This window comes from Mya arenaria, chromosome 4 (assembly GCF_026914265.1).
Source record: "Mya arenaria isolate MELC-2E11 chromosome 4, ASM2691426v1".
Taxonomy (NCBI): Eukaryota; Metazoa; Mollusca; class Bivalvia; order Myida; family Myidae; genus Mya; species Mya arenaria.
This window is the reverse complement of record NC_069125.1, coordinates 68571358-68598066: the sequence shown is the minus strand read 5'-3', so window position 1 is coordinate 68598066 and position 26709 is coordinate 68571358. Positions and strand designations below refer to the sequence as shown.

Sequence of the window (26709 nt, the reverse complement as noted above, 5' to 3'; positions counted from 1 at the left end):
TATAAGGTCTATGAAAATGTTAGATAAATTCTGTGGAGTGATGGAATAAAAAAATATTGGAAACGCTTTCTCGTTGCATCAACATTGTTTAACATGACAGAAACATTTAATTGTACAAGACCTATATTGAAAGCTATAACGCATATACATGTAAAAACGATGCGTATGTAGCGATAAAAAATGTTTGGATTGACGAAAACCAGTATGCTGACGATTTTGTAAAGTGATCTTTTCGCTTTGCCTCCTATGCTTTCACTCCACAACCAGCTCTTTCCCTCCTATACTTCTTGAAATTGAGCATCAATCGTCTGAATAGGAAGTTTCACCACTCAAAGAGTGTACCGCAGTCATCAGCGATCGATATTCGGTTTATAACTTTATACGCAACATAGATACACTACACTACCAAAAAGCTATCGAAGCACAAAATTTAATTGAAATGGCAAGTTCGTTGGAAAAATGCATCATTGTTCGACAGCCAGCCAATCCTTCTACCACTACGATATAGTCTTATAATTCGTATCCTTGATTTAAGCGAGGGACGAACGATGCTGCTATATCATCTTCCGTTTATTAAAAAAGACGCTGTTCGTGTACAAGCATACAGTGGCATGGAATTTATTATCGAGCGTTTGCAGCCAATAAGCGTGACGGACACTGAATACGTTACTTTCAAACACTGTTGACAGCGACATGCACACACATTATCCAATTGAGCCTAATATAATAATTGCAAGTGAAAATACAATGCCAGCGGTGAAACTGATTTAACGGACGTTATTTTCGTGACAGAATGTGAAACAGATGCTTTTGAGATTTCTACACATGCCACATGTCGCCCGAATATAATTGTGGAAGATGAAACAGCTCGGCCTCACTCTGAATCAGTAACTACGCAAACCCACAAAAGGTCACAAATATAGCTTATACTGTATTGGCTTCTGGTTAAGTAATTGCTCATGCAGCATTGTGGAACTATTTAATAGGAGTCCGTCGGCTAGAAGATTCAAAGTCGAATGGCAAAGCTTAAAAGTATGCTCTTTTAAATTAAGATAGTAGAGTTGCTGTCGTGCACTCTGATGTGAGTGAATTAAACATGTGTGCAAATCAGAGCGGGAAACGCTGCTCAACGTGAATTGCCTAAAACAAGACAACATAACTCTAACAGAAGTGATACTAGCACGTTCAGTATGACCTCCCTCGAAAGCAGCGGCTACGCGGGGGAATGTCATTAGATGATTATATTAAAGACTAATTGCAAAAACAATCAAACCGTAATATTTTATGATATTGTTTAATACTTTAACCGACTGAACATGTCATAGAATTGGAACCATGTCTATACTTTGAAACTTCCAGATAGTATTTATATATGCATAAAAATGTTTAACATTGTCATGTTTTTATACCGTATTATAGTGGTAGTGCTATAACACAAAGCCACATGCTCTTTTCGTTTCTTAAAGGTGGGGAATGCTGTTAAACAGCCGTTCTGTTTTCTCTCTTTTTACGAGCAAACATGTTGAATGCAAATGTTATCATAAACTATGTCTCTATAAACCCTATGGATCCATAGTAAACAAGATTTCACAAGTGTATAATACTTTATTTACAAAACAATATGCTTACAAAAGTGTATTCATAACAATATGTTCACAACACTACGCACAAACAAATTGCTTGTAACCTCACAACATTTATAAATACATTATATATACATTATACAAGATTCTACACACATTTGCCAATAACAGTTTACTAAGTATCATGTTTTAAGAGCTATGCATGAAGTTGTTTGAGTTTATTGTGTGATTATACATGCGATATATTAGGTATATGCAAAATTGTTTAAAAATGTTGTCACATTAATGTTATACTTATAGACATAGTTTCTATATACAAAAGCACTTTGTTACGATCGGTTTTAATATTCAAGATATTTTATAACAAATCTTGTTGATTTGAACTGCATTGCAACTGTAAAAAAAAGAATTTCAAATCTATGAAATGATCATTTTATCTTCTGTTATGTTCTTTTACTTCTGTTAGCCTTTGAATACAGCTACAAATATATAACAGTTCATTATAAGATCATTTAAAAGCTGTACAAAAGTATGTTTGTGAAAGACTAAAGGGAATTTTGAGATAGTTTTAGAGAAATTGTTAACATGACATGGTAAATATCGCGACAAACTATATATTACACACTAAGCAACGATAATTTTGATACGAGAACTAACGTATTTTGAAAGACTAGTTGCCAAATTTTTATTTAAATGTCAAGTCTGAAATGATATTGGACAATGAAATATGCCGTTTTCTTTGTATTGACAACATACTTATTGCTTTTATATTCAAAATAAACAAAGATAGTTACACTTTTTATAAAGCGAACATTTTCATTTCTATGTTCTATGTTTTGAAATGACACGTCGTCATTTTACCGTTCAGGATTGTTCACAGTTACTAGATAATGACTATACAATAAAACTTAACAATATAACAACTAACAAATACTATGACACAGTATGAAAGCTGACTAGCTATATAACATGATCACAGCTATCTGGATATAAATCACTTTTACAGTATGCATGATTAGCAGACATAAAAACAACTACTCGCATTCTAAATTGTATGTGGTGTACACTGTTTAATGTATTAAATACGATATATACTGCACCTTTCGACAGTATCTTGACGTTCACCGCCGATGTACGCCTTGTTTGTAATGCTATATTATTCCAGTTGAAACAGTTGTTAAATCCTATAGAGTGATCTATCAGGAATAACGAGTTAGCTGCAATACCGTAAGTTATGCTAACATTCACCCATTTGTAAAAAAACACCACTTTAAACACAAAGTGTTCCAGTTCATCCGAAAAAAAACCGGTAAGAATACTATCGCATAATTCAAGAACCTTTCGAATATATCATTATTTACATATTGAATAGATAATTGCATCCATATCAATCAGTAGTGCTTCTAACTCGTGTGTGGTGGTACAGCCAACGTTGAAATAAGGTATTCACAAAATCATAAAAGCAATTTGTTTGAATAACAATAATTTTTTCTATAAAAAGGGTAAAATAGTGTACATTAACGATGGCGCACTCAACAGTTTTGCCATTAGCGCGCCAAAAAGTAAGAGTCATATTATAAAATACAGTTACAGCTTAATTGTCACACTTTACAATAATTAAGTTGAAAAACTAAACCTAATGCCAATGACTCTAAGACGTATGAATCCAGGTACAGTTTCAAAGGTGTTTCGTATTTCTTCTTACAACATCTCTACACGACAAACTAGTCCTCAATTGTCTAAACCGTGTTCGGCAGTTCGTTCTTCCATGAAAGAGGATGTCAACACAGGCAGCTTCTTCTAGACGTACACGCGGATCTCCTCGGTATGCACGGGGGCCTCCTCTGGGATCATTATAGTGCGAATTCGCTAGAAAACACGTTAAATTAAGGTAAATGGTACACAGGTTTTAGGTAGATGAAATGCCATACTAGTATGTCTCAAAATCTTTGCACATAGTATTTACCCCTGATGTCTATAAAGAAGAATTGCGTTTTATGTCTTGATTGACCAATTACAGGCGTACGTTATATTGTTATAATAAATTTTAAGCATGTCTATCTACTTTCGCTTTATAACTTACTTCAGCGACAGTCCCAGGAGTAATCAAGAACTTGTAGACGGCGTACGCGGGCACAAGAACTAACGAAGAGCACACTATCAACCACCCGACTACTATTGACCACGTCGGGTATTCGTATTCCCCGTAACGAGGCGTCGGCGCGATATACAGGGATAGAATGAATAATATCTGAAAGGAATGAAGTATTATCTCAAAAGACATTCTTCGGAGGCTCAAAACAGTCAACTTAGTGGTATTGTTTTGTATGCCATTGATCTTATGTCCGTCGTTTCGTCTTTTAATTAAATTGAAAACAACGGCGTATACATTCAACTATGAAAAATTAAACATTTTGACATGTATAATGGGAACATTTTAATTAGGCAAAAGTATACATATATCGATAGTTTTATGATAAAATTATAAAATATTAATAACGATAAAGCTATCTGACCAAAAGGAAGATGGGCGATATGACCATCCAGCAAATCTTCCAGAACCACCAGTAGGCAGGATGCTGCGGTCCCAGCATTGCTTCGATATCAACTTCGAAACGAGTCGCTCCTACAATGCAAACACCATAGAATATTGCCATATGAAATCTACCGGAACTTGGATGAACAGTATTCGGAACAAACAAACGATAAGAACTTAACGGTTTCAGACAATTATAACAATGGTAGGTATACAAAGTAATTACGTAGTACCACAAAAAGGATGCGTAGTTTACATAGACCATATCACTAGCCATACCATATATCCATGATACTGCTACTGCCTCTAGACACACGATTAATAGAATCGATATCGGGGCTCCGTAGGTATCCATCAATTGCACGAGGTAAATTCCACCCTAAAAAACAATACCAGCGTTAATTTAATGCAACTGTTTCTTCTTAAATTTAGTTCAGAAAGAACGACCCTCCAAATAAATGTAAAAAAATACATTAGCACGGGATCAAAGAGGCGTCTTTCGCTGAATCTTACATCGCGGTATATTGCATATGTGTTTGCATATGTTGGTAACGGAGGTCTTCTAATGTGAGAAAGACGTTTCTGAGCGTTTTAATGCAACGAAAATTAATGACACCTTCATACAATGGTATCAAAAGTATAATGCATGTACTGGGAATATATGTTGCATGCATATTTTATGATCAGAATACCTACATAGGTAGTTGTGGCGAGTCCTCCGAGGAAGCAGTAGATCATAAGAACCAAGATGAAGATTTCCCGCCGTTTCCTCAGTTGCGGCCATTCGTCAAGGATTCCCGTCGCTATTGCCTCTAGTCCTCCAAACTGTAAACATTGTTTGAAAAAGTGGCTTATATATATATATACAGGTTTTTATTGATCTTTTGATGTTATAGAGGTTGATATATGGTACGAATCGAATGACAGGAAAGACAAAATATACTTGTTTAAAACAGCCTGTTCGACTAACCGTAGTATCCAGGCCGAGTGTAATCAACATGAAAAAGAATAAGATCGCCCAGAAACTGGAGATGCTCAGATTGGAGATGGCTTCAGGATACACGATGAATATAAGCCCCACATCTGCCAAAAATAAAAATGGAACATAACGTAAGCATATGGACAGGTATTTCCTTTACTGATTTTACTTATTTATTTTCAGTATTATATATGGTTTAGTAGTCGTTCCTTACGGTGTAACAGTTATAATTTGAAAAAAAGGCTTTCTTAAATCATGATGCATTCGATAGTTTCATCACATACACTCAACAGTTCTGGGTTAATACAAACAATATTAATGAAAAATATATATATATTATTTTTTTAATGTTTATTTACAGCAGAGGAATTTAAATTTCGACGTACCTTCTCTGGCGACTTTGCTTACATCTGTGTTTTGGGTATAGGCCATGTGACCGAGCACGGAAAACACCGCAAACCCGGCTAGAAAGCTGGTACCGCAGTTAACACCACTTGTCAAGAGCGCATCTCTAGAACAAGAGAGAGAAGAATATCAGTGTGATATCCAAAATTAGATGTTAAACAGTTCTACAATGTATGTAAAGGATTGAACATTGTAAGAACAATATGTTTACACTACTAGGCAAGAGAAGATGGCATCTCTAGAATTGTAGAAGTGGTAGAAGAATATTAATGTGATATTGAACATTTATATTATATACTAATAGCCAAAAGTCTTGTCCGGTCTACAAAAACTACAATATCCAAAAGACTTGTCCGGTCTACAAAAACTACAATATCTGTTTTGTTTTATATCTCACACTCATAAATTTAGTATCGATGGAAAACGGACATTAATATGCATTCAATGAAAAAACGAATTTTGGAATTTGCGCCAGTACTGCCGGTACAGTAATGTGTTGAAAATTGGCATTGAGGATTTGCAAGGCATACATGAAACCCATACCGGACAAGACTTTTGGACATTAGTATATAGTGTAAAAGACAAAGGTAATTTAGATTCAGTACTTCATTGATAGGAGTTCAATCACTTTTTATTGTTAATTTATTTTGTTTCATCTGCATGGTGAACTAGAGTCATAACATGTTTCCCCTAGGATTCATCTGCATGGTAAACTAGAGTTATAACATGTTTCCCCTAGGATTCATCTGCATGGTGAACTAGAGTCATAACATGTTTCCCCTAGGATTCATCTGCATGGTGAACTAGAGTCATAACATGTTTCCCCTAGGATTCATCTGCATGGTGAACTAGAGTCATAACATGTTTCCCCTAGGATTCATCTGCATGGTGAACTAGAGTCATAACATGTTTCCCCTAGGATTCATCTGCATGGTGAACTAGAGTCATAACATGTTTCCCCTAGGATTCATCTGCATGGTGAACTAGAGTCATAACATGTTTCCCCTAGGATTCATCTGCATGGTGAACTAGAGTCATAACATGTTTCCCCTAGGATTCATCTGCATGGTGAACTAGAGTCATAACATGTTTCCCCTAGGATTCATCTGCATGGTGAACTAGAGTCATAACATGTTTCCCCTAGGATTCATCTGCATGGTGAACTAGAGTCATAACATGTTTCCCCTAGGATTCATCTGCATGGTGAACTAGAGTCATAACATGTTTCCCCTAGGATTCATCTGCATGGTGAACTAGAGTCATAACATGTTTCCCCTAGGATTCATCTGCATGGTGAACTAGAGTCATAACATGTTTCCCCTAGGATTCATCTGCATGGTGAACTAGAGTCATAACATGTTTCCCCTAGGATTCATCTGCATGGTGAACTAGAGTCATAACATGTTTCCCCTAGGATTCATCTGCATGGTGAACTAGAGTCATAACATGTTTCCCCTAGGATTCATCTGCATGGTGAACTAGAGTCATAACATGTTTCCCCTAGGATTCATCTGCATGGTGAACTAGAGTCATAACATGTTTCCCCTAGGATTCATCTGCATGGTGAACTAGAGTCATAACATGTTTCCCCTAGGATTCATCTGCATGGTGAACTAGAGTCATAACATGTTTCCCCTAGGATTCATCTGCATGGTGAACTAGAGTCATAACATGTTTCCCCTAGGATTCATCTGCATGGTGAACTAGAGTCATAACATGTTTCCCCTAGGATTCATCTGCATGGTGAACTAGGGTCATAACATGTTTCCCCTAGGATTCATCTGCATGGTGAACTAGGGTCATAACATGTTTCCCCTAGGATTCATCTGCATGGTGAACTAGGGTCATAACATGTTTCCCCTAGGATTCATCTGCATGGTGAACTAGAGTCATAACATGTTTCCCCTAGGATTCATCTGCATGGTGAACTAGAGTCATAACATGTTTCCCCTAGGATTCATCTGCATGGTGAACTAGAGTCATAACATGTTTCCCCTAGGATTCATCTGCATGGTGAACTAGAGTCATAACATGTTTCCCCTAGGATTCATCTGCATGGTGAACTAGAGTCATAACATGTTTCCCCTAGGATTCATCTGCATGGTGAACTAGAGTCATAACATGTTTCCCCTAGGATTCATCTGCATGGTGAACTAGAGTCATAACATGTTTCCCCTAGGATTCATCTGCATGGTGAACTAGAGTCATAACATGTTTCCCCTAGGATTCATCTGCATGGTGAACTAGGGTCATAACATGTTTCCCATAGGATTTATCTGCATGGTGAACTAGGGTCATAACATGTTTCCCCTAGGATTCATCTGCATGGTGAACTAGAGTCATAACATGTTTCCCCTAGGATTCATCTGCATGGTGAACTAGAGTCATAACATGTTTCCCCTAGGATTCATCTGCATGGTGAACTAGAGTCATAACATGTTTCCCCTAGGATTCATCTGCATGGTGAACTATAGTCATAACATGTTTCCCCTAGGATTCATCTGCATGGTGAACTAGAGTCATAACATGTTTCCCCTAGGATTCATCTGCATGGTGAACTAGAGTCATAACATGTTTCCCCTAGGATTCATCTGCATGGTGAACTAGAGTCATAACATGTTTCCCCTAGGATTCATCTGCATGGTGAACTAGAGTCATAACATGTTTCCCCTAGGATTCATCTGCATGGTGAACTAGAGTCATAACATGTTTCCCCTAGGATTCATATGCATGGTGAACTAGAGTCATAACATGTTTCCCCTAGGATTCATCTGCATGGTGAACTAGAGTCATAACATGTTTCCCCTAGGATTCATCTGCATGGTGAACTAGAGTCATAACATGTTTCCCCTAGGATTCATCTGCATGGTGAAACTAGAGTCATAACATGTTTCCCCTAGGATTCATCTGCATGGTGAAACTAGAGTCATAACATATTTCCCCTAGGATTCATCTGCATGGTTAAATAGAGTCATAACATGTTTCCCATAGGATTGATCTGCATGGTGAACTAGAGTCATAACATGTTTCCCATAGGATTGATCTGCATGGTGAACTAGAGTCAGTACATGTTTCCCCTAGGATTCATCTGCATGGTGAACTAGAGTCATAACATGTTTCCCCTAGGATTCATCTGCATGGTGAACTAGAGTCATAACATGTTTCCCCTGGGATATTTAAGCATGTATTTGTCAGGCATCGTTTAGAATGCTATAGAATTTTATATTTATTCAGTGTTTATAATCTAAGGATATACACGATTTTATTTATTTGAAAGAAAGTTCCTGATGATGTTTTTGTAGAATGTCATGGAACATACATGTTTTTGTATAAAAGGGCAAACTTCTCTGATGTAAAGGTTTGGGTAAATTAAAAGTTTCTTTAAAAAGGCTACCACTTTCTCCGTTGCGTTGCTAGAACATATCTATGTTATTGAATTTAATAAAATCAATATTAGAGGATTACACTTCAACCTTTTGTGGGACTTATTCTGGAAGTCTTGTTTGATTGAATAATTGGTGAAATCATTATTCTAAGTATTTTAATTTACATTACTTATTTAACTTGCTTTGGTAAAACTTTAAGTAAATATTGTTGATGTTGTTTAAAGATTGTTGTTTGTACCTCTTTTTATGTTGCGTGTGGTGGTTGTAATAATGTGTAAAAATAAGCACGTAACAAACATCATATTGTGTTTATCGTTCAACCATCTTTCTTAAAGTGTCGTTTATTTTTCATGCTTACCTGAAACAGTTGTTTGAAAACTTGTTATAGCTCGATAAAGCAAGTAGTACACCAAAGCCAGGACCCAGCGAGAAAAATATTTGTGCCGCGGCGTCCACCCAAACCTGTAATAAATAAAGATACTACATATATAAGACGTGAAAACACGTTCAACGTTTTGTCATGTTTTATCATTCGAGAAAGTACCCATGGTGACATTCCAGCGTAAGAGATGGATGCTATGACCCCTTAATATCATCCTTACAGTAAGAAACTGATGAAGACACAATGTCTACGGTGGTATTACATGCAAATTGTGTGAAATCCTCAGTGTTTGAGGCTGAATCCGTCATCCATTAAACAATAATTACACCCCAACTTCCATTCCTTAAATAAACTGCCTTTCGGTAATTGCGTTCATCCACCGATGAACGCAACATCTTCGGATAGGTTCGGATCGCAATTCATCGCATAACAATACACATGTAAACTATTGATCTTGTTATTGTTTGTATTATGTCAGAAGGTCCCGTTAATTATAATTCAACATTTTAGAAAGTGTTAATTTATTATATTTAAAATGTGTTGTTGCCATAAGTGTTCCAGTTTTACGTTTAAAGTGATTTAAACTGGTTGATCTTTTCCCCCGTTATTGTGACGTCATTTTAAAAATGTTTCCGGTTATAGTCGGGTCGTTCTATTTACAGAATGGGTAAGGAAAGATTACTGGAATGTTTTCTTAACTGAAATGAAGTATTTTTTTAACAATTCTTGAATAAAATAATGATTTATTGGTGTAAATATAAGTAATGAATTTCGGGGTTGATGTCATTATCGGGGATATGAACGCAATTGGGCTGGTCAAAGTACGCGTGGACTTCATACACTTTGACAGCCCAATTGCGTTCATACCCCGATAATGACATCAACCCCGCAATTCATTCCTTAAATAAATGACTCTTTGTAAACTTGCCATCAGAGACAGTAATATTTAAACAAAACCTTCTTACCACTCTGGCCACGACCAAATGGATGAAGAAATTTTGTTTGAACGTGTTTTTATTACAATATTTCATTATCGTGATATATAATGAGCATATGTTTGAGCTTAACCCTTTTCAATAGCTATGTGCCTAAAATTCATATAAGTGTTCATATAACCTACCGAATAGTCTCCAAGCCTGTCGAATCTTGGTATGATGAAGTATTCGATGCCCTCCAGAGCGCCATCTAGCGTCACTCCACGGATAAGCAGGATTGTCAACACCACGTAAGGCATGGTCGCCGTGATCCACACAGCCTGCAAAAAGGTTGCGTGCTTATTTGAGTGAACAATTGCACATTAAAGTATGTACATACATTTCATGAATACATGATTAAACAGTGTTCCGTCATTTATTTTGCATTTTAATAATCGGCAAGTAAAATCTTTTCAAGTGACACCAGAATTGTATGGGGTAATCAGGAATCAAAAGTTAAGTTGGAGTGATCTATTTGAGAACAGGCCACTTGTGAGTCAGATTCCTAAACTTCTGATAACACAGGAAAGCACCGTAACCACAAACATTAAACAGTATTTCAATGTTAGTTCTAAGTGTTGTGGCCGTCACTATTTATTGTGTACCTTTCCAGAGCTCTTGACCCCCTTCCACATTGCAAAATATACGAGAACAAAGACGCCAACAAGACAGAGGGCAATCCTCCAATTGACCGGACCAAGGTTGTCGATGTTGTACTTGTCCCCGTCCAACCCGAGAACCTCCCGTCTGGAAATATCGTACAAGACGTACAATTACAACGCTATCAGTTTTACTGTTAAAAAGAAACGGTAGGTTAATATTGTTTATGTATGCTTGATGTTTTGAAATGAAATATATGTCTTATTGCCAAAGTATAAGCAATACTTTAAACTGTTATTAATTTATTATATCTCTACTTTTTATCATGCAAAGATATATTAAGGTATTTGGAAATGAAGTAAACTTTTTTCATTACTTTGTGATATTTCGATTGCTTAGGAATAATATTGAAAATTGAATGTTCACGATTACCGCCAGGATTTTACAATATTACATTTGTATTTGGAATGTGTGTTTGTTTTCGATACCTTCATGAAATTATTATTGATTAATGCCTAATGTTGTTTTGGTTAAATAGGATCATCAATTCAGACTTTAAGTCTGTTACATTATTACTAATACTTGACCGGACAGCCAATAAATAAAGTAACGGAATTCGTTTAGCTGGTATTGTTTGATGCTTAAACATACGCAAATGGCATTTGTTTCAAAACACTAATCAAAACATTTACTCAAAGAATTCCTCGTTTGGAGTTGTGTAATTCTTAGCGGTTATGTTTTGTCTGTAGTACTCGGCTCTCTGCTCAAAATCTATGCAATTCGGGGTATTCCATGGGTTGTGACAGTGTTTCCATGGCACTTCTGATTGCATCGAGCTGAAGAAGTAGAACACGGCCCACGAGATGATCGTGTTGTAGTACCAGGACACGAAGGTCGCGATGATGCAGATTGCATACCCTATACCTGCAGTACAAAATAGGTGAACAAATTGTCCGATATTCAATTATCTGGATACAAAACGTCGCCATCGTACAGGCGAGATGGGCAAAATACCCAAGTCACTGTTTGTATTTTTTTGTTGTTGTTGTTTTTTTTAAACACAGCGGGATAAGCGTCCAATAGTTCAATAAAGGTTTGATTATGACAATATGACTTTCTGCTCGTGCATATCACATCATTTTCGGACATACGTAAGCATCTTTTCGTTACACTAAACTTAAAGAAAACATATAGTTAAAGTCGGAAATAAACAATTAGACATACAAATTATTACTTCTGGTGCACCTCAAGGTTCAAAACTGTGGCCATTATTATTTGTTATCTAAGTCAATGACATTGCTTTATGAAATTACAAAAAAATTATAGATCTGTTTGCAGATTATTTGACATTTTCAATTAGGCGGACACTAGTTTGTTAGAAATTTAACTTAAGCTTAAGCTTAATTTTCCATAATTATTGCACAGAAGAATTGTGCAATGTAAATAATATGCCATTACATCAAAACATTAATGTGCATGGTCATTGGAACAGTCTTTAAAGCGAAACGAGCATCCAACTTGCATCTTACAATGGAAATTATTAATGCCCAAACGCTACTTTGGATTTATATTGATAATAATCTCAAGAGGCATTCACAGATAAACTTTGCCTGTAGGAAAGTACACTATTAAAGAGAGTTATTTGTTATCTTACTTATAAGATGAAATATAATGTTCAATCAGACATATATACTTCAGTTATTCGATTATAATTGTCATATTTAGGGCAAAGGAAATGCCTCCAATGTAAATAAAATAAACATTCAACATAAAATAGTCCCAAGAATAAATATTTAAAAGACCAAACCATCTTGTTGTTTGTTGCAAGAGTTAAAATAGTTAGCGATAACAGATAGATGTAAATATAATACTGCCATACTTGTATATGAAAGATTACATAATATAGTACCATCATACATGTCAAACCTTTTAACATTTCCAAAAGGTAAATACTATACTCTCAGATCAGTTTCCAAAAATGACCTTATTTGTTATATGTTGCCTTGAACATTTTTTTAATATAACAGAATGCAAGTATGGAATGAAATATCTATTGAAGTCATATTATTATTATTATTATTATTATTATTATTATTATTATTATTATTATTATTATTATTATTATTATTATTATTATTATTATTTTATCATTAGTCAGCAAGTGTTTTACAACAAGAAAATTTATTTTTTAAGATGCCAACTTTTTCAACCTTGTTTAATCCCATTTGCTTGAAATATGTTGTATGCACAATTACTCATTGCATGCATCTACAATTTACCCTGAATTATCTATAGAATTAATCCTACCAAGAAAAAAACTAAGAACCAAACCTGAACACATCGAATTTATTAATAGAACGACATTCTATATTTAGGTCAGAACTTTGAGAAAACCTCAATGAATATGATATATTTTGCTTCGTTACATTTTTATATAAACAAACTAGACAATATTTCACTACAACTATTTAACTAACATTCATCTTGTGTTAACATTTTATTATTATGCTCCTCGTTGATTTAACCTCTTAATTTGCTCTTAAATTGTGTGTATGCTATAGGTATTATTGCCTGAATGCATTAAAAGTTGTTGTTGTTGATATCATACGAAAGAGGATGGATGCATAAATGAACATTGCTTTCATCTCACAATTTTATTGTTAGTGTAAAGTTATGCACCAGTCATTTGTTACCACGCCCCCCCCCCACCAGGTCCGGGGAATAACGGGGACTTTGACTTTCGGTCCAGCCAACCGCGGGTAAAATCCCCGCCCTGCGGGGACGGCCAGATGGTAAAATCCCCGCCAAATGCCCCCCGCACCCCAGGGACCCCAGGTAAGGCCCATTCCCCGCTATATTTTTGTGAACACAAAACCACCGCATTCACCCGGCACTGCGGGGCCACCTGGAAGGTAAAACACGGCCCATTTCCCCGGCTATCCCCGGTATAACCCCGGACCTGGGGGGCCGTGGTTACAATTGACTGTTGCATTATTGAAATGAAACCCGATATTGGCTGAGCACTTGTCTGGAAACTATTTTCCCCAAGGCCGACGAGGAAAAACGAACTGTTGGCTAAAAGGGAAAGCTGGTTCACGTGGCAACGGAAAAGTCACAATCGGAAGGAGTTTCAGAAATATAGAAAATAAATTGTAAAAAGTAGAGAAAGAGGAGTAAAAAGAGAAAGAGCAGAGAAATGATAATAGGAATGAAGAAACTTTCAATAATGGAAACCAGATTAGTATAGTAATCTGACTCCGATATGTCTAACAGAGATGTATCTAACGAGGACAATGGCTGCAAAGGGCTTGTATATGATTGTGCCGAGTCTATCTCTGTATACAACACCGGCAAGACAATGGCAACAGATACTTGCAAGTGACTATGCTCTCGCAAAGGCTAGTCCTATTATTGAAGAATCTTGAGCAGAATAGAAACGATTCTATAAATAAAACTATGACATAGCAAATATGACATATTAGCGACCATCTACTCACTTAGTAAGGTAGCAAATGCTATTCATTCAGCATCATTTCCATACCATTAGAAATAAACATACGTTTCAAAATGAGATAATTGGCGAATATATTTCCAAATGATACTTATCTGAACGTATTGTCAAAAAGCCAATTTCGCACTAACATTTCTTGGTGGGATGTATTGACATATGCTTCATTTACATTTCCATCATGATTATGTATTTCTAATAAAACATGAATTTTCCTCCTTCTCAATTAGTTCTGTCATTTTGATTCTGTATTTATGCCACCTATGTTTTATTGTGGAAAGGACTTAAATTAAAATTGCACTGGATATTTAATCCAAAATATCTTTACCACGATTAACTCTTCTGTAACATAAAGTTGAGTGAATCTTTCTTAAATGCAAATTACACTGACGTTATGAACAAAACAACTTTTCACACTGTACAGTACTGTACTGTAAAACATGTTTAAGTGACATTAAAAAGAGAAAATGTGTAACGAACAAACTCATTTTTTTGTTCAACAACTATAATTATGTTCTTATCTTACAATGTTATATCAAAACATACTGTATAGTCAGCATAATCATAGTTGACAAACACATTAGTGTTTTGTTTTGGTAGTTTGTGGAAAAAGAGTTTTGCTCCAAGACGTCTGATTCTCATTTCTGTGTGTATTTATGACTTTAAAATGTTGTCAAACGATAGTTCAGCCTAAAATAGAGATAGAAGTGTCATTAGATTTATAAAATTCTCCAAATAAGGCTATGTCTAAGATTAAGCCTTCTGGTGCAATGAATACATATTTCTTCTACCACATTGACATGGAAACTTGACCTTGACACTTTAAGGTCATGTCAGAGACTGTAGAGACTGTAAACCGAACAATTATATTGATGTCTGTGTGGTTGTCCTAGTTGCGCTGGTGTATGAGGGGATATAATTACATTCAAATTCGTTTGACATCAATATGAGAGTGTTTTCGTGCTCTTTAAAGTTACATGTCAACTTAAAAATTGGTTGTTCTTCTTGACACAAAAAGTTCTTCTCTTCCGATACTGACTTGAAAACGCACATTTAATGTAATCTCCTTAAACCCCTAAGATCATCACGTGCGGTCTCTTATGATCAACATGCGTATAGTTGCGTAAGTCTGTCTGAATAAGTCATAACAGAAGTATTTAACTCACTGTTACTTGAGACCAACTAGAAAAACAAGCAGACACTACGAAGACCAGTACAGGTGTCGCTAGGACCAAATTATACAGTACACTGCAAGATTAATACCTTACAGTGCCCAACAAGATTTCGTCGAGCCTCGGTTCGTTTTAATCTGCCGAGTACGGAAACAGATCATGCAGATGCCTTTGATACTCAACGAAATATAATACGTTTTTAACATTTAACTATAATTAACTATATTGATCATGTGGCGTGACATATTTTAGAAGCAGCGCTTGTACTGGACTTCGTAACGAGACGTATTTTGGTTTTACCGAGATGGTCCCAAATGAGTGCATCCAATAACTATATCACACAATAGATCCTTATGGAGGCGATTCCATTTACAAGTAATCACGAGCGCATTTCATTTTTATTTCAAACATTTCTATTATTTTATCGGAACTTCGATGTCTCAAGCTATTTAATCGATAAGTTTAGTAAAATATAACGTTTAACTTACATTAATGAATGAAGAATGATCGCAAAACAAGGGAAAACATAGATGCTGATTATTCGGATGATGATTGTACTGAAAATGGCCACAGTCATAATTCACCTCCTCCTATTCATTCTCATCATTTGTTATAATGTTCTCATTATTTCTGTCATTGAACACTTGTTATGGTGTTCATGTTGTAAATTTTGATTACGACATTTGAATGAGTATCTCCTCATGAGTTTAACATTTATCTATATTTTCATTAATATCATTTTTTATCATCACCACCATAGAGAACAAATGATGTAGGTGATTATTATAATTACGCCCACCATGATTGTTGTTTGTTAATCGTACTGATGTTGACTGAGGAATAACAAATAGAAAATGCAGTCAAAATTGTGGTAATTGATCGGGGTTGGGGGGGGGGGGGGTGAATGCGGGGAGTGTATAATGCGGTGCGACCGGGCATATTGACGTGCTTCTTGGAATCTGTATGGGGCAGGAGCTCAATTTTTTTATTGGCACGAGATTCTCAGGGATCTCAACGGGACGGGAGCTCTACGTGCCCTAACAGAACAAGCAGTCGTTTTAGTAAAATTGTGACGACTAAACTCAAGGCTAATAAATTGTTAGTCCAAAAGACGACGATGGCATATCTTAGTGAACAAATCGTTGTTGTTGTGTAAGTGTATATTCGCTTTCATAACCAAAATATCATTATTCGTCTGCCGGCGGTGACGACTTTTGTTTTCACAGCGGTTCTTATTATCAAAAAGACAAACTTATTTATTATGGTATCAAAAAGCTTCAGGCATGCGATGTCTTAGTCATTCAAACAACTGAGAACATCTCTGGGCGGCGTTTCCTTTTGGCGGTTTTGGTCCACCCATATATGTTTTTCGGACAACTTTTCTAAATTACCTTTTGAATTACTTAGCAATAGTGATGGCATTTTAATAAATGCCCGTTTTTCATTCAAACGGTGTTTGTTTTCCTTCTATCCATACTAGTTCGACTTCCCTTTACATAACGTAACTTTGACCATGGACAATTACATAAATGGAGGATCAAGGCTTACCTTTGAGTACCGGGCAGATTCTTTTCCACACCGTGATGCAGCCACAACGCTGGTACTGCCCCAGGGCCAGCTCCATGTAGAATAGAGGGAAACCCCCGAACACCAGCATCACCAGGTATGGGATCAAAAACGCACCTGCAGTTGAAAATATAAGTTAAATTTATTCAGCATACATTATAAATTATATTTGAAGGCTGTTAAAAACAATATTATTCAGAGTAGTGTTCTAAAAATACGTTTTGAATTGTTGTTTTTTTGTTTTTGTGTGGGCGATTCAAGTGTTACACCTTATTTTTTACAAAACATATTCACAAACATGCATATCAATGCTTTTATGAGAAGACACATACACAATCTGGGTCGCTGTTTAATTAATTGATCTGTTTTGTGTCTGATTTCGAGAACTTAAAGTCCATTTAGCTCGGAATCTTGAAGATCGTGCTCAAATATTGCAAGTAAGTCAATACGCGTCCTGTTTTCTTTGTAAACATTTTAAAGGCGCCAGCACCACAATTGTTTTACTGGCGTAATTGTTTATTTAAATACAATACCATTGAAGTGAATATAATCACTAGCGAATTATCAATGATGAAAGATTACAAATAAGAGTCGATGAAGAGGATTCTCTTGCAAGTTCTACTTCCAAGCATGCAACGATGCTTTAGAAATTAGTTGTATATGCTTTCCTTCAGTTTAAAAGAGACTGCAGACAAAGCCGCTTTTTTACCATTCTTTTTCATGCGCTTGAACATATTCTCAACAAATGGATCTTGAAGTAAGATCTGACACATGTATTTTAGATGCAATTTGTTGGTCAATAAAAACTTAGTTTTTGAGATTAATTGACTATCGGCATAATTCGTCTTTGGCCATTTACTGATAAATTAGTTTATGGCCAAGCCATATCATATGCAACGACCATGAAATATGACCAAGGTACATTATCATTAAAATATACAATAACCGTAGGTAGAGTCAGTTTCGTTATTCATATTATATCAAACTGTATTATTAGTGTTATAAAAGGTGACGATTGCATGAGAATATTGTCGATCAAAAAGATTTTTTAGTTATAACATATACTCGGGACAAATAATACATGAGCATGTCCTGAAAATGTTAAAATATCACAACATTTACACTCCTATTGCACTGCCGTAAGGCCCAAGCACACAGAACGTTCTCACTCTGTTCTGAAACGTTAGCCAAACAGGCTTTAACTGAGTGTGTAAGCGGTGTAGACGTAGTAGCAACTTTTAACGGTCAGTCAACGAACTTTATGGACGAGCTCGGACGGGTTGATCGGAAATGGTGCTCCAGAACATAGAGTCTGCTCAAACTTTTCGGGCGACCATCCCGTCCTGCAATTAGACGGAATGACAACGTACTTAGAACGAGATGGACATACTACGAACGGAGTTCCCCACTTGGATCGTTCTAGGAACGTGTTATGACGTGTTGCGGTCGAGCGTCAATTGGCAGTACGTGTACGCACAGACCGAGTCCGTGTTTGGCATGTTCATCCCGTTCAGAGACAGACTCAGCTCGACCTCGTAACAAGTTCAGAACCAGTTTGCAGCACGTTTCAACTTGGTTCTAAAGTTCCGTAGTAGTTTCTCGTTTCTCCATTCTTCTTCTTGTTCTTCTTGTTCTTCTTCTTCTTCTTCTTCTTCTTCTTCTTCTTCTTCTTCTTCTTCTTCTTCTTCTTCTTCATCATGGGTTTCTGACTCTGTCTTCCATCTTTCTCTGACATCTGACTTTCTGACTTTGAGGCAGAGTCATCAGATGGTGCAGGGGATATAACACCTTCATTTTAGTCACTTTAACGCAGGGACAGGCTCAAGTGAATCGATTACTTTGAGGTGATATTGCCGCGCTTCAGTTGAGAAGGTGCTTGCAGTTACTTGGATGGTGGCTGCTTCAGCACGCCCGTCTGTCTGGCTCCTCTCTCTATAGCCATAATAATCAAAAGGATGCAGCGTTAAACGATGGCCAAGATGCTTGCCTCAACTGTTGTTGACTTTACAACTTGAAGCGGCGAACACGAATGAGGTTTGTCAAGAACGTGCACGGTTTTATAGCCGTCCGGCGAGGAAGTAACTGCGTGTACGTTCAGGATGCACTAGCGACGAGATGAGGACGCTGTCAAAACAGGTTAAACTGTCTGCGAACGAGGTAAACGAGTCACAAACAAGTAAGAGCGAATTTAAACGTATAAGCAACGAATTAGAACTAGCATAAAGGTGTTTAAACATACAGGCTATGACTGCTTAGAAACCTTGTCCCCATGAGGTGAACGGGCAATTTTACCTGATCTGAACTTGATATAAACGGACTGCCGACGGGATAATGACGAGATGGACGTATCTTGAACAGTTTATGAACTAGCTAGGGTCATATTATAGGCATTACCCGGCCAAATGGGTTCGGTTTCGAACGTTTCGAGAACTCCCTTGGTGTGACTGAACCTTTAGATAAATGCATACTCTTCATTGCAATTGCAATCATAAAACAAGAGCTGTCACAGAGACAGCGCGCTCGACTATTCCGCCGCCTTTCGGTGTATGGATTGAAAAGTTTTGGCGAAACAGGCATGGATCACTGTTGGATTAGATTTCAATGCAATACATGACGTCCTAAGATATTTACATAAATTGAATTGGAAAATATTGGTACGCAAACCTTAACGTAAATTCAAAGTCGAAAAGAGGCATAATTTTGTCAAATTGTTTGATAGAGTTACCTCCTCCTGTGTACGGGTTGGGGGCATGATGGTGAACAAGTGTGCAAAGTTTCAAAGCCATATGTCAATGGTCTTTAAAAATATTTGAGGTGGTACGCAAACTTTAACATAAATTCCAAGTAGAAAAAGGGGCACAATTTTGTCAAAATGCTTGATAAAGTTACCTCCTCCCGTGTACAGGTTTGGGGCATGATGGTGAACAAGTGTGCAAAGTTTCAAAGCCATATGTCAATGGACTTTGAAAATATTTGAGGTGGTACAAAAACTCTTACAAAAACTTTAACTTAAGTGGTTACGCCGACGCCGACGCTAGGGTGACTAGGATTGCTCTCCTTATTCTTCGAATAGTCGAGCTAATTATGTCAATAAAAGCTTCTGAACTTCTGGTCTTAATAAAACGGCTTTTATGATTGGTCAAATGACGTTCTATTGCGGTGATGTCATTGACAATGCCTCTGTCAAAATAGTCGAATTTATACTGCGTTCAATTATCTTAGAACAGATATTTTTCAGAAAGAAATAAAGAGTGCGAAAATGACCGTATATCACCTTAGAGTTGCGGTTCATCGGTGTGTGAAAACATGTGGTCAGTGCACGGATAATCGTGAATTGCTTCGGACTTAACTGACAGTTCTCTTGCCATTTGTTTTCATACACCGATAAGCCACAAAACTACAACATTCAGACCATTTATTTACCTCTACGAGCTCTGAAGCAATGCTTTGTATGGTGAAGGTATTGTTAATAGTCTTTTCACTTTTCTTGGACCTTCAGTGTTGAATTTTGGCCATTTCTTTACCATTGATAAAATTGATTTCTTATAGATTTAATGACGCATGCTGGTTAATCGGTTATAAACCGCCGACCATTTTTGATTTTGTCCAAAATGTAGATTAGGGACCAGTTCATGAACTGCAGAAGAATGCGTCAGATATTTTCTTCGTTGCACGATATAATTTGAAGTACGGTGTGTTTAAAAAAAATTACTTTAATTGATAACAAAATCTTAATTGTATCGACCCTGAATATTGTTAAAAAAAACACAATTGATTTTATATTTTTCGTTGAATAGATAAAGGTTACACGGCAGTAACCTCCCTTGGCGAGCACAAAGGAATTTTTGAAAACTAACATGAAGCTGAATTGCTTGTTGTGCAAATGTCATTCAAAATAATGAATTCCAGATCATTCCCTCATGATTCCCTCATGATGTCTACGGGTTTTTTATCCCCGTTCAATGTTCTCATAACAGTAATGTGTGTTCACAAAAACAAATACAATCGTTACGGTATCACCAACAATAATGTTTTTAACATATGTATACTCAACATGTTGTCATTGAAGTAATTAAATGTTTTGGGTGATCAACATGCAAGTTTTTCTTCTATATTATCGCGCTGACTTAATGCTATGCATTAAAAATAGTCTTGCTTAAAGTTTGGTAAAATTAAGTGTGTTCGCATTGCAGTTTTAAAACTGCACTCTAACAGATGGACAGTTTTGAAGGATTTTTTTTTGTCTCAGAATCAGCTAATTTGGTATGTGTGCCTTCAGTTTAGTATAAAAGATTACTCACAATAGACAGTTCTCAATTGTGAGTGGACTGCAGAAACATTTTTCTTGAAACGTTAGTATTGTTTTTAGCCATAAAGTATCAATTTTCAATTATCGAACGTAAATATGAAATATTGCGATCTGATATTGTGTCAGCAAAATAAAATCATTCCAAGACAAAATATAAAAAAGCCAAAACGGTTAATCTGTGAGGGTGCAATTTTTACAGATGTCAACGTCAAACCGCCCAAACTGTTAAGACAGTGACCTTAGAGGTCACCACGTCCCGTTGGCTACAGGAATGTAGACTGTGGATTGTCCATCAGTTGGCCGGCACACCAACATATCAAAGATTTTGGTTATGGCACGATCTCACGGTTCAAATTTAGCGGTTTTGCAATGTGACACTTATATACCCACTGCGGGCGATCTTTTGATACTCCCAAAATATTTCAGCAGACAATGATGGATTTTGGGCGGAGTAGCACCCCACTAGTCAACGCTCCATTACGTCGAAACGTTTTTTTTCATACAGTCATACATCAAAACTAGCATAACATAATGACCAGGTTATACAGAACTGTGTCTTCATTACATCCAAGTGGAATTTTATCTTCAACGCGTTCCTTTTTCTACAATGAGAGGATGCCCCTTATTGTGGTTTATTTCTGGCATTTTTTCTGTTCGAAAATACAAAAATCCCCAACGTTTTGCAGGATGAAAAGTCGCAACATTATTCATGTTTTCGCCGCCAATTAAGTGGCCTTTAGCAATCTGTTCGGCGGGTTTTAATATAACATAAAAATTAAATAATATATTTGTTGACAATTTCGCGCGTTATATTTAAAGTAGATTCATAACATTGCAAATCAAATCGGAAATGAGTTCAGAAAAAAAAACTGAAACCCAAATCATTTCTTAAATAATATTTTTCTTACCTCCTCCATTTCGATAACAGACGTACGGAAATCTCCATACGTTTCCAAGATCTACAGCAAAACCTATCACCGAAAGTAGAAACTCAATTTTTGTATCCCAATGTTCTCTTTCGTCTAAAACAGGTGTAGTTTCTGATCCAGGTGCCATTCTTATATTTCTATCACAAATCCCTTTTTGTCTGATACCTCCTTCCGTTTTAATTGCGATCTAAAAATATTGTCATTTTATTGAAATAAAAATCACCTTTTCTCTGCATATTTCACGTATCTGGTCACAACTATTTCTAGAAGACTAGTTGAAGACCAGTTGAAGATATCATCATATTAACACCTTGAGAAACTCTGGGAAATAACCAACGATTTTCTCCATACATAGAACTTGCGATTTAAGCCGCGAACAGTGCAATACAATTTGGACTTTAAATCAGAGCAATTTAGGTGAAAGAAATATCTGTAGGAATAAAATAAGAATAATGTTGGAAAATGTCAAATATATAATTTTTATATTTTATTTTTATGATTTATAGCAATTCAAGAAGATTTTATCCGCACGAAGGTGGCGGAATGACACATACTTCCAGTTTATTTATAGGGTATTTTACTAGGATACTTGTTGCATTGATACGAATGTTTTCCAAAAACAATATCATAAGATGTAGCTTGTGGTTCCTGAATTAAGGCGTAAAGCCCTGCTTCTTAAACGCGCTAATATGGCCGTCAATAAAGCGACAATTGTGTCAACACCTTTGCTGCAAAATGTAAGCGATCCACATTTTACTTGGTAACATGCTAACTTATTGTCTATTCTGTTTTCCGTTCAAGAAAAATAATTATAAAACAAAAAGTTGGTATCAACTTTTTTTATATTATAATTGTTGCACCCGCTTCATTGTTAATCTCCATCACGGGACCTGGATGAAACTTATCCTTTAACATGAAGTTATTCTTAAACCATTTGGTCTCATGTTTGCTTGGTTAACTGCCTTTTACTTATTTACGTTATACATTGATAGACAACATTGCAAAGGGAGTTGAACTCGTGGTCACTTACAAATTAAAATCCCCGTGTAAAATTCATTTTCTTCAAACAAATTTTATCCGAACCATTTGCACATTAAACAAAGCAATACAAACCAAGGAATTGATAAAAACTTCGAAAATACAATAAAAATAGATGGCAATGACACTTTTTTGCAAAGTTATATCACATTGTTTATTTTGTTATATATAATATTGTTTACTTTGTTCGTGCCATTACTTAAAAACTGATCTTAAAAACTGATCAAAGAAATTCAAAGAAGCTTTATACAATATCGATATTAAGCTTCGATCGAACATTGATAGATGTGAACATTGAAGGTTTTTAAACTCACGCTGGGGGCATTCATTTTTCTTATTTTTAAGTCTTATTCTCTTGGTAATTATTCACAGCAAATTGTGTCCAGGGCTTAACTTAAAAACTTTTGGAAGGAATTTATTGAACTTTGACCTTTTATAGATGACGTTGGGAGGTTCTGCATAGCGCAAGAATTACATAATTTATTACTCTTCGTCAAACCGTTGCAGAGTAATATCCCCTTCGTTCCTGAATTTCTTAAAAACGTTTGCCCTAAGCAAGGAATTGAATAAAACTATGAACGTTTATAAATAAAAGTGTGAATATGTACAAAGAGCTGAAAATTTAACATTTCGAAATTGTTTTTTTTCTGGCAAAGTTAACTTCCCTTATACAGTTTTACAATGTGTGTCTGAAGTACAGCTTAAAGTCTGCTGAATGGCATTGAATCAAACTTTTATCATTTGCAAATGGACTTCTAACACTTTGGAACGATATTTCTAAGTAATCTCCACTTGTAATTGGATTTCGACATCAATGCGTGCCTTCCTTCTTTAGTTAACCAAATGTTTTGTTGATTTTGGACACAAATTTATGACGCAAATCGAAGTTGCAACGGCGTATGTTTTATGGTTTGCAAAAACAGAATGAATGTTTAATAAAAGTTATATTTATATGTTAATTAAACCGATGATGATGATGATGATGATGATGATGATGATGATGATGATGATGATGATGATTATTATTATTATTATTATTATTATTATTATTATTATTATTATTATTATATACACAACCGTCTAAAGGCGCTTTCCATCTACTTGGAGAAAATACTCCAAAACAACTATGTTAAATTTTCAAATTTTACATATCGTGCAGCATCGTTTTACAATTTGTGCATGGCACAAAAACGTTTACCTAGTGTGATGATTTGATTCGTATAATGCATGACTGATTGTAAAAAAAGAACATGTTTAAAAATGTGGCAGTTTGAATGACAAAAGATGCAACGTTAAAAAGGTGGTAAAGTAGCTCAGTCACGTTGTACCATTTGTGGCAGATAAAAGGTAAAGATTTTTTTTTCAATTTTGTTTGGGAAGAAAAGGCTTCATGCCAAGTTTGTACATTCTGGTTTCTAATTCTGCAAATAACCGCCAATATAGCGATAACCTTGACAGCTATAAAATGTAAACGATCCTCAAATTAATATAACACATGCCTCCTTGTTTCTCTTTGAAGAGCCTATGCAAACATGATTGAAATCGTTCACTTAAATATAATTTCAGATAACAATAATATTTATAGAATTAACTAGTTCATCATACCAAATATTTCTGAATATATTATTGAATGATTACAATTATTGTGAAATTACAGAATTTTTAAGTGATGATTCGTATCTTCATCTTAACTAATACATATATGAAATATATAATAACAAAATTATAGGTAAAACAAAAACAGAGTCTGGATTTTCCATGTTTCTCTTACCTCCTCCATTTCGGTAACATACATACGGAAATCTCCATACGTTTCCCAGATCTACCGCAAACCCAATCACCGAAAGTAGAAACTCAATTTTAGTATCCCATTGTTCCCTTTCGCCTTCTTGTTGCTTTGGTTTTTCTATCACGTGCGTTTTTTCGTCCAAAACAGGCGTCGTTACTGATCCAGGCGCCATTTTTAATATTTTAACACAAATTCTCTTTTGTCTTATGTCTATATTTTTTATTTTAAAAAAATATTGTCATTTTTATTTAAATCTAAATCACAATATCTCTTTATAGTACACGGATCTGGTCACAACTATTTGTAGAATCCTATTTCAGTTAAACGAAAATATCACCACATTAACTCTGCCTTATTTGTTTCTTGACAAGCACAGGGAAATAAACAAGGATTTTCTCTATGCATAGTAATGGCGTTTAAAGCCAAGAACAATGAAATAAATTTGTCAGATTTTGAAGAACTGCGACATTTTGTACCAGAAAGATGTCCGTACGTTTAAATGACAAATTCAGCTACATACGACTTTCTTAGAACACTGACCGCGATGCGCGCGCAATGTGACGTAACAAGAACCAAGCTGGTTCTATTGCTCAGTCAATAAGCAACATTTTGGAAGATAAAGTCTGAGTGCAATCGCGGGGAAAAATAAATTTATCTAAGAAATGTCAAGAATAGGATTAGAATAATGTTACAAAATGCCAAGTAATTCACTTTTAATATGATTTATAGCACAACAAGAACCTGCCAGGTGACTTTCATTTTGAGTTTATCAGACCAATGATAAGCAGTTCCATTTAGCACAGATATTTTTAGGTTGACTTACAATGTCCTTTATGCAAATACCTGCTGCAATGCATACGCCGTTGAAATGTTGCTACGCAAAAATCATTAATATTTAACTTTAGGTTCCTCTTAAAACTTTGCCGTTTGAAATCGGCGTTAAAAGGTCAGACCAATTCATATGGTTGATGTATTTTTCTTGCCATCTCTGTATTAGTTATCTTAAAGTTTATTATTATTCATTAATATAGGGGAAAACTACTAATAGCTTCAACTTCAAATCACTACGTTGCTTGCGGAATATTTATATACGGAGATAATTTCTCGCTGAAAGATCTTTTCTTCTAAATAACAGTAAAATATTTAATAATCTGTCCGAAAAGTTAAAGTGACTCGCTCATGTTTTTGGACCAAAAATTAGTTTTCCCGGTAATGCATCTGAAAACACTTATTTCGCCATTATTTTACTCTATGATATCGAAATTGCAAAAAAATACAGGTAAAAGTATTTCGGTTTTAGTTGTGATCGAACCCACGCCGGTAAAGTCAAGAAAAAAATTAGATAACAGCTGGCTAGTCCACACGGCCATCGTGACTTTAACAAGAGTAGTTGATATGTTGAACCCTTAATGATTTTTTGATAACATCACGTGATAATGTCAATTAACCAATCACGCAACACCACAGCTGTTATTAATTTTTAATCGCGTTATTAACGCTAATGAAAACTGCGGTCTTCAAAGACGATATTTGAGCAAATTGCATCATTTTCT

General features: G+C 35.7%; 1 protein-coding gene across 1 annotated transcript; it reads right to left on the bottom strand.

Annotated features, from left to right (window-relative positions):
- Positions 1-1730: 1730 nt before the first annotated feature.
- LOC128231032 (sodium-dependent serotonin transporter-like) lies at positions 1731-25328 on the bottom strand. The gene is made up of 13 exons (XM_052943454.1): positions 25139-25328; positions 17074-17208; positions 11538-11769; positions 10851-10992; positions 10392-10526; positions 9248-9351; positions 5485-5609; positions 5090-5202; positions 4816-4944; positions 4399-4498; positions 4100-4209; positions 3667-3834; positions 1731-3452 (listed from the first exon to the last, which is right to left on the bottom strand). The coding sequence occupies exons 1-13, from the start codon at positions 25326-25328 to the stop codon at positions 3384-3386; spliced, it is 1752 nt and encodes a 583-aa protein (XP_052799414.1). The 3' UTR covers positions 1731-3383.
- Between the last annotated feature and the right edge of the window lie 1381 nt (positions 25329-26709).